This window comes from Orcinus orca, chromosome 1, assembly GCF_937001465.1.
Source record: "Orcinus orca chromosome 1, mOrcOrc1.1, whole genome shotgun sequence".
Taxonomy (NCBI): Eukaryota; Metazoa; Chordata; class Mammalia; order Artiodactyla; family Delphinidae; genus Orcinus; species Orcinus orca.
The window spans coordinates 93,978,082-93,995,478 of NC_064559.1; the positions used below are offsets into that span (position 1 = coordinate 93,978,082).

General features: G+C 39.4%; 1 protein-coding gene across 3 annotated transcripts in view; it reads right to left on the minus strand.

Annotated features, from left to right (window-relative positions):
* HSD17B7 (hydroxysteroid 17-beta dehydrogenase 7) overlaps positions 1–17,397 on the minus strand; it is a 106,466-nt gene that overhangs the window by 64,962 nt on the left and 24,107 nt on the right. For 2 of the 3 annotated variants that reach the window (XM_004282033.4, XM_049709179.1), the window contains exon 9: positions 10,506–10,804. The exons of the other annotated variant lie outside the window; for it this stretch is intronic. In XM_004282033.4, coding sequence (XP_004282081.1) covers positions 10,703–10,804 — 102 coding nt within the window. In that variant the 3' untranslated portion in view covers positions 10,506–10,702. Of the gene's footprint in view, positions 1–10,505; positions 10,805–17,397 lie in introns of those variants that run through there. 3 annotated transcript variants of the gene reach the window in all.

A 17,397-nucleotide genomic window follows, 5' to 3' on the forward strand; every position in this document is an offset into this window, starting at 1 on the left:
ATCCTCCCGGACCGGGGCACAAACCCGTGTCCCCTGCATCGGCAGGCGGACTCTCAACCACTGCACCACCAGGGAAGCCCATCTTGTAACTTTTTTAAGAAGTTGAGGCTATTGTTGTACAGTATTATATAAGTTTCTGGTATACAATGTAGTGAGTCATAATTTTTAAAGGTTATGTTTCATTTATTGTTATTATAAAATATTGGCTGTATTCTCTGTTGTACAATATATCCTTGTAGTTTATTTTATACATAGTAGTTTGTATCTCTTAATCCTCTACCTCTATCTTGACCCTCCTCCCCCTTCCTTCTCCTCACTGGTAACTGCTAAAACTAGCAGTTCTCTATATCCATGAGTCTCTTTTGTTATAATCACTAGCTGCTTTTTTTTTTTAGATTCCACATATAAGTGATATCATATTGTATTTATATTTTTCTCTGTATGACTTATTTCATGTAGTATAATACCCTCTAAGTCCATCCATCTTGTTACAAATGGCAAAATCTCATTATTTTTTATGACTGAGTAGTATTCCATTGTATATATAGCCACATCTTCCTTATCCATTAATCTGTTGATGGACATTTAGGTTGCTGCAATATTTTGGCAATTGTAAATAATGCTGCTATTAACATTGGAAGTATGGTATCTTTTTGAATTAGTGTTTTGGGTTTTTTATTTACCGTGGAGTAGAAATGCTGGGTCATATGGTAGTTCTATTTTCAGATTTTTGAGAATATTAGAATATATTTTAAAAATTGGGGAATTTTTATCTGTTTTTTCTATCATCATCTGCTTCTCCTTTCCATTTTATTTTTTTGGATGGCTTGTATTTTTTTATACCTCTGTTGGTTTGGAAATTGTATATTTTATTTCTGTATAGTAATGTTATGATTAAAAATGTAAAATGTACATCAGATAAGTTAATGTCTAAAGGGTCTATGATTTGTTCTCTATTTTAGGGAAATTGGATGTAATGACTCAGAAAATATATAGAGCACCAACCTACTGACACATCATAAATGACTTGAAATCAGGATTTAGTTCATGTTTAAAATCTCCTTTTGTGTACTTCATGTGGGACAGAATGAAATGTTATATTAACTGTGAGTACATTAGGCTATAATATCACAATTCTGCAAGGTAAGCATCAGTGTTTTTTATAATTAAGTTGAGGTATAAATTGAAGCAACTTGCCAGAACTCATGCTAGTTAATGGCTAAAATTTGATTCAATGTCTGCCCAGTCCCAGAGCCCACACTCTTCCCCCCACACGCTCACACTTGACCTGATGCTGCTCCTAGGTGATGACTCAATATTCGGAAAACAGAGTGGGGAGAGTGGCCATGATGGAGAATACAGAAAGACCCTGAGCTCACTTCCTCTCACAAGCACATGAAAATCACAACTATATGCAGAATAACCATCAATGAAAAAGACAGGCACCTACCAGAAAAGATATTCTATAACTAAAGACATAAAGAAGGAACCACAATGAGACAGGTAAGAAGCACAAGCTCATGATATAATCAAATCACATAATGCCTGGGTGGATGACTCACAAACTGTAGAATTATATTGCAGAGGTTCTCCCACAGAAGAAATAGTTCTGAGCCCCATATTAAGCTCCCCAGGCCAGGGTTCTGGCACCAGAAAGATGAGCCCCCAGAGCATTTGGCTTTGAAGGCCAGCGGAGTTCAATTGCAGGAGCTCCACAGGACTGGGGGAAATAGATACGTCACTCTTAAAGGGCACACACAAAATCCAGCATGCACTGGGACCCAGGGCAAAAGCAGTAATTTGATAGGAGCCTGGGTCAGACCTGCCTTCTGGTCTTGGAGAGTCCTGGAGAGGCAGGGGGCAGCTGTGGCTCATCCTGGGGACACAGACACTGGTGGCAGCCATACCTAGGAACATTCAGCCACATTAACACTCCTGGATGCTGACATCTTGGATCATTAGTGCCAAGACCTGACCCCGCCCAAAAGCCTATAGGTTCCAGTGCTGGGATGCCTCAGAGCAAAACAACTAACTGGGCAGGGACCCAGGCCTAGCCATCAGCAGACAGGGTGCGTTAAGACTAAAGAGTCCACAGCAACCTCTGGAAATGCCCCTAGACATAGCCCAGCCCATCAGAGGGCCAAGACCCAGCTTCACCCACCAGTGGACAGGTACAGGCCTGTCCTGCCAGGAAGCCTGCACAAGCCTCTATACCAGCCTCATCCACCAGGGGGCAGACACCAGAAACAAAACTATGATACCACAACACAGGCCCTACCCTACCCTGGGACCAGCTGGACCTGCCCACTAGCAGGCCAAAGCAAACTTCCAGACATCCTGCTGCATCAGGAACACCCTCTCCCTGCAACGATCTGAAAAAAGCTCTGGGGTCCCTGGGACCTGCAGCCAGACTCCAGAAACCAACTCCGCCTGCTAGTGGTCTGGCACTAACCCCAGGATGTGGCTTCACCTGCCAGTGGATTGGCAACAGCACCAGAGTCTTCGGGACCCTGCCTCGCCCACCAGTGAGCCAGCACTAGCTCCATGGCCCCCTAAGATTCCACAGCCAGTCACATCATGACCAGGCCCCACTAAACAACAGCCAGCAGCACCTGCACAAGGCAGGTCCTGGCAACCAACAAGACTAGGGGCCAACCAAGCCTACCAGGCTGCCCACAAAGTCAGCCGCCACAACAGAAGGACCTATGCAGACCTCTTAGGGGGAACCCCCAGCACATAGAGCTTGGGTGACAAGAAGGGAGTGCACTGCTGGGACTCACAGGATGCCTCCTACAGAAGACCACATCTCCAAGGTCGAGAAACATAACTTACCACATATACATAAAAATACAAACAGCAACTTAGACAAAATGAGGAAGGAATGAAGATAGAACTCCAGAAGAACTATGTGGAGATGGGCAATCTACCTGAGAAAGAGTTCACAGTAATGATCATAAAGATGATCAAAGAACTTGGGAGGAGAATAGATGCACGGAGCAAGAAGTTAGAAGTTTTAAACAAAGAGTTAGAAAATATAAAGAACAACCAAACAGAGATGAAGAATACAATAACAAATGAAAAATAAACTAGAAGGAATCAATAGTAGACTAAATGATTCAGAAGAAAGAATATGTGACCTGGAAGACAGAGAAGTGGACATCACTGCCACTGAAAAGAAAAAAAAAAAGAAAAGAAATGAGGACAGTTTAAGAGACCTCTAGGACAACATCAAGTACACTAATATTTACATTACAGAGTCCCAGAAGCAGAAAAGAGAGAGAAAGGGCCCAAGAAAATATTTGAAGACATAACAGCTGAACACCTCCCTATCCTGGGAAATGAAACAGTCACCCAAGCCCAAAAGTGCAGAGTCCCATAGAGGAACACACAAAGACACATTGTAATCAAAATAACAAAGATTAAAGATAAAGAGAGGATACTAAAAGCCACAAGGGAGAACAACAAATTACAGGGCAACCCCCATAAGGCCAGCACAAAATCTATAGGCCAGAAGGGAGTGGCATGATATACGTAAGGTGATGAAAGGGAAAAACCTACAATCAAGAATACTTACCCAGCAAGGCTCTCATTCAGATTTGATGGAGAAATCAAAAGGTTTACAGACAAGCAAAAGCTAGAAGAATTCAGTACCACAAAACCACTTTACAAAAAATGCTAAAGGAACTTCTCTAGGTGGAAAAGACAATGTCACAGATAAAAACAAGAAAATTAGGGAAGAACAAAGCTCACCAGTAAAGGCAAACATACAGTCAAGGTATGAAATCATCCACACACAAAACTAGTAGTGAGGTTCAAAGACAAAAGTAGTAAAATCATCTGTATCAACAAGCAGTTATGGGATACATGAAACAATTAGATGTAAAATATGATATCAAAAACAGTAATAGTGAGGGCAGGAGAATACAAATGAAGGGTATGTAAAACATCTTTGAAATGAACAGACCACCAACTTAAAAACAATCACATATATAGAGACTGCTATATAAAAACCTCATCGTAACTACAAACCAAAAATATGATATATAGAAAACAAAGAAAAAGGAATCCAAACATAACACTAAAGTTGGTCAACAAATCACAAAAGAGAACACAAGGGAAAAAAGATCTACAAAAACAAATCCAAAACAATTAACAAAATGGCAATAAAAACATACATATTGATAATTACCTTAAATATAAATGGACTAAATGTTCCAACCAAAAGACATAGACTGGCTGAATGGATACAAAAAAAGACCTGTAAATATGCTGCCTACAAGAGACTCACTTCAGATCTAGAGACACATACAGATGGAAAGTGAGGGGATAGAAAAAGGTATTCCACACAAATGGAAATGAAAAGAAAGCTGGAACAGCAATACTTATATCAGATAAAATAGACTTTAACATGAAAACTGTTACAAGAGACATGGAAGAACACTACATTATGATCAAAGGATCAATCCAAGAAGAAGACATAGCAATTATAAATATATATGGACCCAACATATATATTTACATATAGGTCCTTCTGGGACTCTCTAATGTGAATATTAGTACACTTCATGTTGTCCTAGAAGTCTCTTAAACTGTCCTCATTTCTTTTCATTCTTTTTTTCTGTTCAGTGGCAGTGCACCTTAACATACAAGGCAAATATTAACAGATATAAAAGGAGAAATTGACAGTAAGACAATCATAGGGGTCTTTAAAACCCACTTACATCAATGGACAGATCATCCAGCCAGAAAATCAATAAGGAAATGCAGGCCTTAAATGACACATTAGGCCAAAGAAGTTAATTGATATTTACAGAGCATTCCACCAGAAAGCAGCAGAATACACATTCTTTTCAAATTCACGTGGAGCATTCTCCAGGATAGATCACAAGCTAGGACATAAAGCAAGCCTCAGTGAATTTAAGAAAATTGAAATCATATCAAGCATCTTTTCTGACCAAAACACTATGATACTAGAAATCAACTACAAAAATAAAACTTCAAAAAAAAAACCTAAGAACACATGGAGACTAAACAATATGCTACTAAACAACCAACAGATCACTTAAGAAATCAAAGAGGAAATCAAAAAATACTTAGAGATAAATGAAAATACTACAATCCAAAACCTATGGGATGCAGCAAAAGCAGTTCTAAGAGGGAAGTTTATAGCGATATGAACTTACCTCTCAAATAAACAATCTAACCTTACACCTAAAGGAACTAGAGAAAGAAGAACAAACAAAACCCATAGTTAGTACAAGGAAATAAATTATAAAGATCAGAGCAGAAATAAATAAAATAGAGACTGAAAAACAATAGTAAAGATCAGTGGCATTAAAAACTGTCTCTTTGAAAAGAAACAAAATTGATAAACCTTTATCCAGACTCAACAGGAAAAAAAAAAGAGGGCCAAAATCAACAAAATCAGAAATGAAAAAGAAGTTACAAATGGCCATAAGAGACTACTTCAAGCAATTATATGCCAATAAAATGGATAACCTAGAAGAAATGGAAAAATTCTTAGAAATGTACAATCTCCCAAGACTGAACTAGGAAGAAATAGAAAATATGAACAGACCAATTACCAGTAATGAAATTGAATCAGTAATTAAACTCCTAACAAACAAAAGTCCAGGACCAGATACCTTCATAGGTGAATTCTACCAATCATTTAGAGAAGAGGTACCACCTGTCCTTCTGAAACTATTCTAAAAAAACTGCAGAGGAAGAAACACTTTCAAACTCATTCTCTGAGGCCACCATCACCCTGATACCAAAACCAAAGATGCCACAAAGAAAATTACAGGCCAATATCAGTGATGAATATAGATGCAAAAATCCTCAACAAAATATAAGCAAACTGAATCCAACGATACATTAAAAGGATCATACACCATGATCAGGGGGGATTTATCCCCAGGATGCAAGGATTTTTCAATATCTGCAAGTCAATCAACCTGATATACCACATTATCATGTGGTTTTTATCCTTCAATTTGTTAATCTCAATAGACAAAGAAAAAGCTTTTGATAAAATTCACCATCCTTTTATGATAAAAACTCTCCAGGAAGTGGGCATAGAGGGAATATACCTTAAAATAATAAAGGACATATATGACAAACCCACAGCTAACATACTCAACTGTGAAGAGCTAAACACATTCCCTTTAAGATCAGGAATAAGACAATGATGCCCACTCTTGCCACTTTTATTCAAAAGTTTTGGAAGTCCTAGCCATATCAGAGAAGAAAAAGGAATAAAAGGAATCCAAATTGGAAAGGAAGAAGTAAAACTGTCTCTGTTTGCAGATGATATGATACTATATATAGAAAATCCTAAAGATGCTACCAGAAAACTACCAGAGTTCATCAATGAATTCGGTAAAATTACAGGATACAGAATTAATACATAGAAATCTGTTGCATTTCTATACACTAACAATGAAATATCAGAAAGAGTAATTAAGGAAACAATCCCATTTACTATTGCATGAAAAAGAATAAAATACCTAGGAATAAACCTACCTAAGGAGGCAAAAGTCCTGTACTCCAAAAACTATAATATGCTGATGAAAGAAATTGAGAATGACACAAACGGAAAGATATAATGTGTTCTTGGATTGGAAGAATCAATATTGTAAAAATGACCATACTTCCCAAGGCAGTCTACAGATTCAATACAATCCCTAGCAAATTACCAATGGTATTTTTCACAGAACTAAAACAAAAAAAATTTAAATTTGTGTAGAAACATAAAACCCTGAAATGCCAAAAGAATCTTAAGAAAAACGGAGCTGGAGGAATCAGGCTCACTGACTACAGACTATACTACAAAGCTATAGTCATCAAAACAATATGGTACTGACACAAAAACAGACACATAGATCAAGGAAGAGGATAGAAAGCCCAGAAATAAACCCATGCAGCTATGGTCAATTAATCTATGACAAAGGAGGCAAGGATATACAATGGAGAAAAGACAGTCTCTTCAATAAGTGGTGCTGGGAAAACTGGACAGATACATGTAAAATAATTAAATTACAACATTCTGTAATACCCTATACAAAAAAACAAAACAAAACTCAAAATGGATTAAATGCCTAAGAGTGGATACTATAAAACTCCTAGAGGAAAATATAGGCAGAACACATAAATTGCAGCAATACTTTTTTGTATCCATCTCGTAAAGTAAAAGAAATAAATAAAAGCAAAAATAAACAAATGGGACCTAATTAAACTTAAAAGCAAAGGGAACCATCAATAAAATGAAAAGACAACCTACAGAATGGGAGAAAATACTTACAAATGATGTGATTGACAAGGGATTAATTTCTAAAATATACAAATAGCTTATACCACTCAATGTTGAAACAAAACCAAATACCCCAATCAAAAAAAATGAACAGAAGACCTAAATAGACATTTCTCAACAGAAGACATACAGATGGCCAAAAAGCACATAAAAAGATGCTCAACATTGCTAATTATTAGAGAAATGCACATCAAAACTAAAATAGGTATCACCTCACACCGGTCAGAATGGTCGTCATCAAAAAGTCTACAAATAGGGACTTCCCTGGTGGCACAGTGGTTAAGAATCCACCTGTTAACGCAGGGGACATGGGTTTGATCCCTAGTCCGGGAAGATCCCACATGCCGTGGAGAAACTAAGCCCATGCGCCACAACTACTGGAGCCCGTGCTCTGCAACAAGAGGAGCCACCGCAGTGAGCAGCCCATGCACCGCAACAAAGAGTAGCTCCTGCTCACTGCAACTAGAGAAAGCCTGCGCACACAGCAATGAAGACCCAACACAGCCAAAGCAAATTAAAAAAAAGGTCTACAAATAGCAAATGCTGGAGAGGGTGTGGAGAAAAGGGAACCCTCCTAGGCTGTAGGTTGGAATGTAAATTGGTAGAGCCACTATGGAGAACAGTCTGGAGGTTCCTTAAAAATGTAAAAACAGTTACCATATGATCCAGCAATCCCACTTCTGGGTATATATCTGGAAAAGATGAAAACTCCGGCTGGAAAAGATACAAGCACCCCTATGTTCATAGCAGCACTATTCACAATAGCCAAGACATGGAAGCCACCTAAATGTCTATAGACAGATGAATGGATAAAGAATACATGATACACAGACACACACACACACATACAATATACAATGGACTACTACTCAGCCATAAAAAAGAACGAAATAATGCCATTTGCACCAACATGGATGGACCCAGGGATTATCATACTAAGTGAAATAAGTCAGACAGAAAGACAAATATCACATGATATCACTTATACATGGATTCTAAAAATATGATACAAATGAACTTATTTATAAAACAAATAGGCTCACAAAGAAAACAAGCTTATGGTTACTAAAGGGGATAGCAGGGCTGGGGGAGATAAATTAGGAGTTTGGGATTAACAGATACATGCTACTATGTGTAAAATAAACAACAAGGAACTACTGTATGGCACAGGGAACTATATTCAATATCTTGTAATACCTATAATGGAATAGAATCTGAAATATACATATATATAAATAACTGAATTACTTTGCTGTACATCTGAAACACTGTAAGTCAACTGTACTTCAATTTAAAACAAAACATTCGGGAAACAGAACCAACTCTCAGTTAGGTGGGACGTGGTCACTCAGTGCCTTACACAGTAATATTTCAACTATGACACTCTGGCTTATTAATCCCTAATAAAAACTTTGTAGTCATCATTCTCAAAAAATGCTCTTTATTCATTCACATATTATTGCATTTAATGCTCACTTCATACCCATGAACAGAGGAAGCAGAAAGATAATTCCTTCACAGATGAAGAGTTTGAGATCCATAACAAAGTCCTTCTTCCCAATTAACAGCGAGTGAACAGAAGATCAAAAACCAGCTCTGCTTTCAGCTCTCCAACTTTACCCTTCTTTCTTGAAGACAGTGTTCAGCCCTAATTTTCACATGTTTGTTATTAAAAATATCTTTAGCAACAAACTTAAAGTATAACCAAAAATCCATACTTTAAAATGTAAAGAAATTATATTTACATATAATTTTTCACATTAACTCATTCAAACTGTAACTGTTATATTACAGGTGTTGGTTGAAACATCTAAGCATCTTAGCATTTTGTCTTCATATCATGCAAACTAAGTCCTAACCACTTTCGACCACTACTGATACCAGGAGACATTCCACCAGTAATTATTCAATTGGAAAATTTCATTGAAACAATCTGAATAAATCATTTTTGCTGCAAGATTACATCCACTAAAATGTCATGAAAACGAGTGGGTAAGTAATAAACAAATTTGCAAATTGTGTTAAAGGTCAGGCCCACTATTAACATGGACTAAATCAATCTCAATAAAAGACATTTTTAAAATAAGAAAAAAATAATTCAAGTGGCCCAAATACATATACTTTGTTACTATGATTAATTACATGGGCATCTGTATTAAGATTGGTAAAAGCAGCATGTGGAAGAAGAAATAAGGTACAAGACCTAGGAAAACTACTCGAAAGGAACAAGGCTAAGATGGTCACTCAGAGAATAGGCAGTATTTCCTCCTGCTGGGGCAGGTGAAAAGGAGAAACAGTGTGTGTCTGTGTCATGATTATTCAAGTCTACACCTCATCCCATGAAGTGTAGCTTGGGCTGCAGTTCACAGAATAAACAAATTGTGACTAGCACAATTTTTTTTTTTTTTACATCTTTATTGGAGTATAATTGCTTTACAGTGGTGTGTTAGTTTCTGCTTTATAAAAAAGTGAATCAGTTATACATATACACATGTTCCCATATCTCTTCCCTCTTGCGTCTCCCTCCCTCCCACCCCTCTAGGTGGTCACAAAGCACTGAGCTGATCTCCCTGTGCTATGCGGCTGCTTCCCACTACCTATTTTACGTTTGGTAGTGTATGTATGTCCATGCCACTCTCTTGCTTTGTCACAGCTTACCCTTCCCCCTCCCCATACCCTCAAGTCCATTCTCTAGTAGATCTGTGTCTTTATTCTCATCTTACCCCTAGGTTCTTCATGACATTTTTTTTTCTTAAATTCCATATATATGTGTTAGCATACGGTATTTGTCTTTCTCTTTCTGACTTACTTCACTCTGTATGACAGACTCTAGGTCCATCCACCTCATTACAAACAGCTCAATTTCGTTTCTTTTTATGGCTGAGTAATATTCCATTGTATATATGTGCCACATAATCTTTATCCGTTCATCCAATGATGGACACTTAGGACAATTTTGATATAACACCATTCTTTTTTTTTTTTTTTTTTTTTTGCTGTACGCGGGCCTCTCACTGTTGTGGCCTCCCCCGTTGTGGAGCACAGGCTCCGGACGTGCAGGCTCAGCGGCCATGGCTCACAGGCCCAGCCGCTCCGCGGCATGTGGGATCTTCCCGGACCGGGGCACGAACCCGTGTCCCCTGCATCGGCAGGCGGACTCTCAACCACTGCGCCACCAGGGAAGCCCATAACACCATTCTTAAGAATATATTATATTTTATCAATCTTTTTCTCACATGCACAAACACACACACAGTCATAGAGGTAATTCTGAAACAAAGAGAAAATCAGAACTCACAGTTTACCACAAATGCACACCATCCAACTCAGAAACCCAGGTGCTCCAGAATCCACAGAAGGCATGAAGATGGTGCTCAGAGAGCACCATTTTCAGCTCTGGTTTTTGCTTTTTTGAATGGTGACCCTAATATCCTTTTCCAGTTCCAGTAAGTTTTGGTAAAATTTTTCAGCAGTGTCTTCATCTAGGTCTATCTGGAAAAGAAACAAAGATGGGGATGACTACGAAGGAAAAATGAAATGAATAGTATTTGAATAAAAGGGAGCCATTTAAATAACACAGGTAAGAGAACCCAAAATAGGGCCAGTTGGAATGGGCTGTGGTGGCAGCCATATGGGGAATGTTAGGAATCCTGAGGACACATTAACTCTCCATCCAAACTCCAACACTCACCAAGCCTACTGATGCTTCCCTTAAATAGCAAGACTGAAAGATCTGAGCTTTGCTGTCTCCCCTAACTGCTGTGTACCTAGTAACAGAAGACACCAAACATCTGTGATATAAAAAAGGCCAAGAGAGGAAAATCAAGAAATTTTTTTTTTAATTCCAACTGCTACTTACTTCCTAATATCCACATTCTTTAGTAAAAAGAGCCCTGATCTTAGCTGAGCTCACTGCCCTGCAGATGAAAGACTACATTTCCAGCCTACACTGAAGTTAGTGGTACCAGGTGACCATGTTCTGGCCAATGAGATGTAAGTGTTGTATGGTACCTATCCAGGACTCTCTTTAAAAGGAATGGGGCACCCCTTTCTTTCTCCCTTCTTCCATGTGGCTCCCCTGAGCTATAAGGATGAGGGCCACACCTCAGGGATGACTGAAGGAACCTGGGCACCTGATAATTTGCAGAGCTGCCAGGCCAGCCTAAGGTTGCCTCTCCAAACTGCTTTACATGCGAGAAACCTAAGCTTTTATCTTGTTTAATCCACTATTATTTTACACTCTTCTCTTTTATGTAGAAAATCTAATTTTAACTTACACACTGTATGTAAAAGCAAACTTTCAACCCCTATAAATTGTTTGTTATCTCTTTCCAAGTCAACACAGAGCCTAAACTTAAAAAAAGCCTCTTTCTTCATGAAGCTAAAAGGCTAAAAAATGAAAGAAAACTTTATAACATTTTGGAAAAAATATTTCTATTCGTTCAATCATATTAGTGTTTTTTCATGTTGTAACTGGAAAAGACATTATAGCTCTCTTTAGTTCAACCCAACCTTTAAACAGAGCAGAGAGCTGACTTCCCCAAATTAATCAAAGGTTAAAACATATTCTGCAGTGCTGGGAAAATGGCGGAAGAGTAAGACGTGCAGATCACCTTCCTCCCCACAGATACACCAGAAATACATCTACACGTGGAACAACTCCTACAGAACACCTACTGAATGCTGGCAGAAGACCTCAGACCTCCCAGAAGGCAAGAAACTCCCCACGTACCTGGGTAGGGCAAAAGAAAAAAAAAAACAGAGACAAAAGAATAGGGACGACACCTGCACCAGTGGGAGGGAGCTGTGAAGGAGGAAAGGTTTCCACACACTAGGAAGCCCCTTCGCGGGCAGAGACTGCGGGAGGCGGAGCGGGGAGCTTCGGAGCCACGGAGGAGTGCACAGCAACGGGTGCAGAGGGCAAAGCGGGGAGATTCCCGCACAGAGGATCGGTGCCGACCAGCACTCACCAGCCCAAGAGGCTTGTCTGCTCACCCTCCGGGGCGGGCGGTGCTGGGAGCTGAGGCTCGGGCTTCGGTCGGAGCACAGGGAGAGGACTGGGGTTGGCGGCTTGAACATAGCCTGAAGAGGTTAGTGTACCACGGCTAGCCGGGAGGGAGTCCGGGAAAAAGTCTGCACCTGCCGAAGAGGCAAGAGACTTTTTCTTCCCTCTTTGTTTCCTAGTGCGCGAGGAGAGGGGTTTAAGAGCGCTGCTTAAAGGAACTCCAGAGACGGGCGCGAACCGTGGCTAAAAGCACGATCCCCAGAGACGGGCACGAGCCACGGCTAAAAGCACGGACCCCAGGGACGGGGGGGAGATGCTAAGGCTGCTGCTGCCGCCACCAAGGGGCCTGTGTGCGAGCACAGGTCACTATCCACACCCCTCTTCCGGGGAACCTGTGCAGCCCGCCACTGCCAGGTTCCCAGGATCCAGGGACAACTTCCCCGGGAGAACGCACGGCGGGCCTCAGGCTGGTGCAACGTCATGCCGGCCTCTGCCGCCGCAGGCTCGCCCCGCACGCAGTGCCCCTCCCTCCCCCCGGCCTGAGTGCGCCAGAGCCCCCGAATCAGCGGCTCCTTTAACCCCTGTCCTGTCTGAGCAAATAACAGACACCCTCTAGCGACCTACATGCAGAGGCAGGGCCAAATGCAAAGCTGAGCCCCTGTGAGCTGTGAGAACAAAGAAGAGAAAGGGAAATCTCTCCCAGCAGCCTCAGAAACAGCGGATTAAAGCTCCACAATCAACTTGATATAACCTGCATCTTCAGAATACATGAATAGACAACGAATCATCCCAAATTGAGGAGGTGGGCTTTGAGAGCAAGATCTATTTTTTCCCCTTTTCCTCTTTTTGTGAATGTGTATGTGTATGCTTCTGTGTGAGATCTTGTCTGTATAGCTTTGCTTCCACCATTTGTCCTAGGGTTCCATCCGTCCTTGGTTTTTAATTTTTTTCTTAATAATTAATTTTAATTTTAATAACTTTATTATACTTTACCTTCTTTCTTTCCTTCCTTCCTTCCTTCCCTCCTTTCTTTCTTTATTTCTTCATACTTCTACTAATTCTCTCTACTTTTTCTCCCTTTTATTCTGAGCCGTGTGGATGAAAGGCTCTTGGTGCTCCAGCCAGGAGTCAGGGCTCTGCCTCTGAGGTGGGAGAGCCAACTTCAGGACACTGGTCAACAAGAGACCTCCCAGCTCCACATAATGTCAAACAGCGAAAATCTCCCAGAGACCTCCATCTTAACACCAGCACCCAGCTTCACTCAACGACCAGCAAGCTACAGTGCTGGACAACCTATGCCAAACAACTAGCAAAACAGGAACACAACCCCACCCATTAGCAGAGAGGCTGCCTAAAATCGTAAGAAGGCCACAGACACCCCAAAACACACCACCAGACGTGGACCTGGCCACTAGAGAGACAAGATCCAGCCTCATCCACCACAACACAGGCACTAGTCCCCTCCACCAGGAAGCCTACACAACCCACTGAACCAACCTTAGCCACTGGAGACACACATCAAAAACAACGGGAACTACGAACCTGCAGCCTGCAAAAAGGAGACCCCAAACACAGTAAGATAAGCAAAATGAGAAGACAGAAAAACACAGCAGATGAAGGAGCAAGATAAAAATGCACAGGACCTAACAAATGAAGAGGAAATAGGCAGTCTACCTGAACAAGAATTCAGAATAATGATAGTAAAGATGATCCAAAATCTTGGAAATAGAATGGACAAAATGCAAGAAACAGTTAACAAGGACCTAGAAGAAATAAAGATGAAAAAAGCAACGATGAACAACACAATAAATGAAATTAAAAATACTCTAGATGGGATCAATAGCAGAAAAACTGAGGCAGAAGAACGGATAAGTGATCTGGAAGATAAAATAGTGGAAATAACTACTGCAGAGCAGAATAAAGAAAAAAGAATGAAAAGAACTGAGGACAGTCTCAGAGACCTCAGGGACAACATTAAATGCACCAACATTTGAATTATAGGGGTTCCAGAAGAAGAAGAGAAAAAGAAAGGGACTGAGAAAATATTTGAAGAGATTATACTTGAAAACTTCCCTAATATGGGAAAGGAAACAGTTAATCAAGTCCAGGAAGCACAGAGAGTCCCATACAGGGCAAATCCAAGGAGAAATACACCAAGACACATATTAATCAAACTGTCAAAAATTAAATACAAAGAAAGCATATTAAAAGCAGCAAGGGAAAAACAACAAATAACACACAAGGGAATCCCCATAAGGTTAACAGCTGATCTCTCAGCAGAAACCCTACAAGCCAGAAGGGAGTGGCAGGACATACTGAAAGTGATGAAGGAGAAAAACCTGCAACCAAGACTACTCTACCCAGCAAGGATCTCATTCAGATTTGATGGAGAAATTAAAACGTTTACAGACAAGCAAAAGCTGAGAGAGTTCAGCACCACCAAACCAGCTTTACAACAAATGCTAAAGGAACTTCTGTAGGCAAGAAACACAAGAGAAGGAAAAGACCTATAATAACGAACCCAAAACAATTTAGAAAATGGGAATAGGAACATACATATCAATAATTACCTTAAATGTAAATGGACTAAATGCTCCCACCAAAAGACACAGATTGGCTGAATGGATTCAAAAGCAAGACCCATACATATGCTGTCTACAAGAGATCCACTTCAGACCTAGAGACACATACAGACTGAAAGGAAGGGGATGGAAAAAGATATTCCAGGCAAATGGAAACCAAAAGAAAGCTGGAGTAGCAATTCTCATATCAGACAAAATAGACTTTAAAATAAGGACTATTAAAAGAGACAAAGAAGGACACTACATAATGATCAAGGGATCGATCCAAGAAGAAGATATAACAATTGTAAATATTTATGCACCCAACACAGGAGCACCTCAATACATAAGGCAAAAACTAACAGCCATAAAAGGGGGAATCGACAGTAACACATACATAGTAGGGGACTTTAACACCCCACTTTCACCCATGGACAGATCATCCAAAATGAAAATAAATAAGGAAACACAAGCTTTAAATGATACATTAAACAAGATGGACTTAATTGATATTTATAGGACAGTCCATCCAAAAACAACAGAATACACATTTTTCTCAAGTGCTCATGGAACATTCTCCAGGATAGATCATATCTTGGGTCACAAATCAAGCCTTGGTAAATTTAAGAAAATTGAAATTGTATCAAGTATCTTTTCCGACCACAACGCCTTGAGACTAGATATCAATTACAGGAAAAGATCTGTATAAAATACAAACACATGGAGGCTAAACAATACACTAATTAATAACGAAGTGATCACTGAAGAAATCAAAGAAGAAATAAAAAAATACCAAGAAACAAATGACAATGGAGACACAATGACACAAAATCTATGGGATGCAGCAAAAGCAGTTTTAAGGGGGAAGTTTATAGCAATACAAGCCCATCTTAAGAAGCAGGAAACATCTCGAATAAACAACCTAACCTTGCACCTCAAGCAATTAGAGAAAGAAGAACAAAAAACCCCCAAAGTTAGCAGAAGGAAAGAAATTATAAAAATCAGGTCAGAAATAAATGGAAAAGAAATGAAGGAAACAATAGCAAAGATCAATAAAACTAAAAGCTGGTTCTTTGAAAAGATAAACAAAATAGATAAACCATTAGCCAGACTCATCAAGAAAAAAAGGGAGAAGACTCAAATGAATAGAATTAGAAATGAAAAAGGAGAAGTAACAACTGACACTGCAGAAATAAAAAAGATCATGAGAGATTACTACAAGCAACTCTATGCCAATAAAATGGACAATCTGGAAGAAATGGACAAATTCTTAGAAATGCACAACCTGCCAAGACTGAAGCAGGAAGAAATAGAAAATATGAACAGACCAATCACAAGCACTGAAATTGAAACTGTGATTAAAAATCTTCCAACAAACAAAAGCCCAGGACCAGATAGCTTCACAGGCGAATTCTATCAAACATTTAGAGAAGAGCTAACACCCATCCTTCTCAAACTCTTCCAAAATATAGCAGAGGGAGGAACACTCCCAAATTCCTTCTAAGAGGCCACCATCACCTTGATACCAAAACCAGACAAGGATGTCACAAAGAAAGAAAACTACAGGCCAATATCACTGATGAACATAGATGCAAAAATCCTCAACAAAATACTAGCAAACAGAATCCAACAGCACATTAAAAGGATCATACACCATGATCAAGTGGGGTTTATTCCAGCAATGCAAGGATTCTTCAATATACGCAAATCTATCAATGTGATAAACCATATTAACAAATTGAAGGAGAAAAACCATATGATCATCTCAATAGATGCAGAGAAAGCTTTTGACAAAATTCAACACCCATTTATGATAAAAGCCCTGCAGAAAGTAGGCATAGAGGGAACTTTCCTCAACAGAATAAAGCCCATATATGACAAGCCCACAGCCAACATCATCCTCCATGGTGAAAAACTGAAAGCATTTCCACTAAGATCAGGAACAAGACAAGGTTGCCCACTCTCACCACTCTTATTCAACATAGTTTTGGAAGTTTTAGCCACAGCAATCAGAGAAGAAAAGGAAATAAAAGGAATCCAAATTGGAAGAGAAGAAGTAAAGCTGTCACTGTTTGCAGATGACACGATACTATACATAGAGAATTCTAAAGATGCTACCAGAAAACTACTAGAGCTAATCAATGAATTTGGTAAAGTTGCAGGATACAAAATTAATGCACAGAAATCTCTGGCATTCCTATATACTAATGATGAAAAATCTGCAAGTGAAATCAAGAAAACACTCCCATTTACCATTGCAACAAAAAGAATAAAATATCTAGGAATAAACCTAGCTAAGGAGACAAAAGACCTGTATGCAGAAAATTATAAGACACTGATGAAGGAAATTAAAGATGATAGAAACAGATGGAAAGATATACCATGTTCTTGGATTGGAAGAATCAACATTGTGAAAATGACTCTATTACCCAAAGCAATCTATAGATTCAATGCAATCCCTATCAAACTACCACTGGCATTTTTCACAGAACTAGAACAAAAAATTTCACAATTTGTAT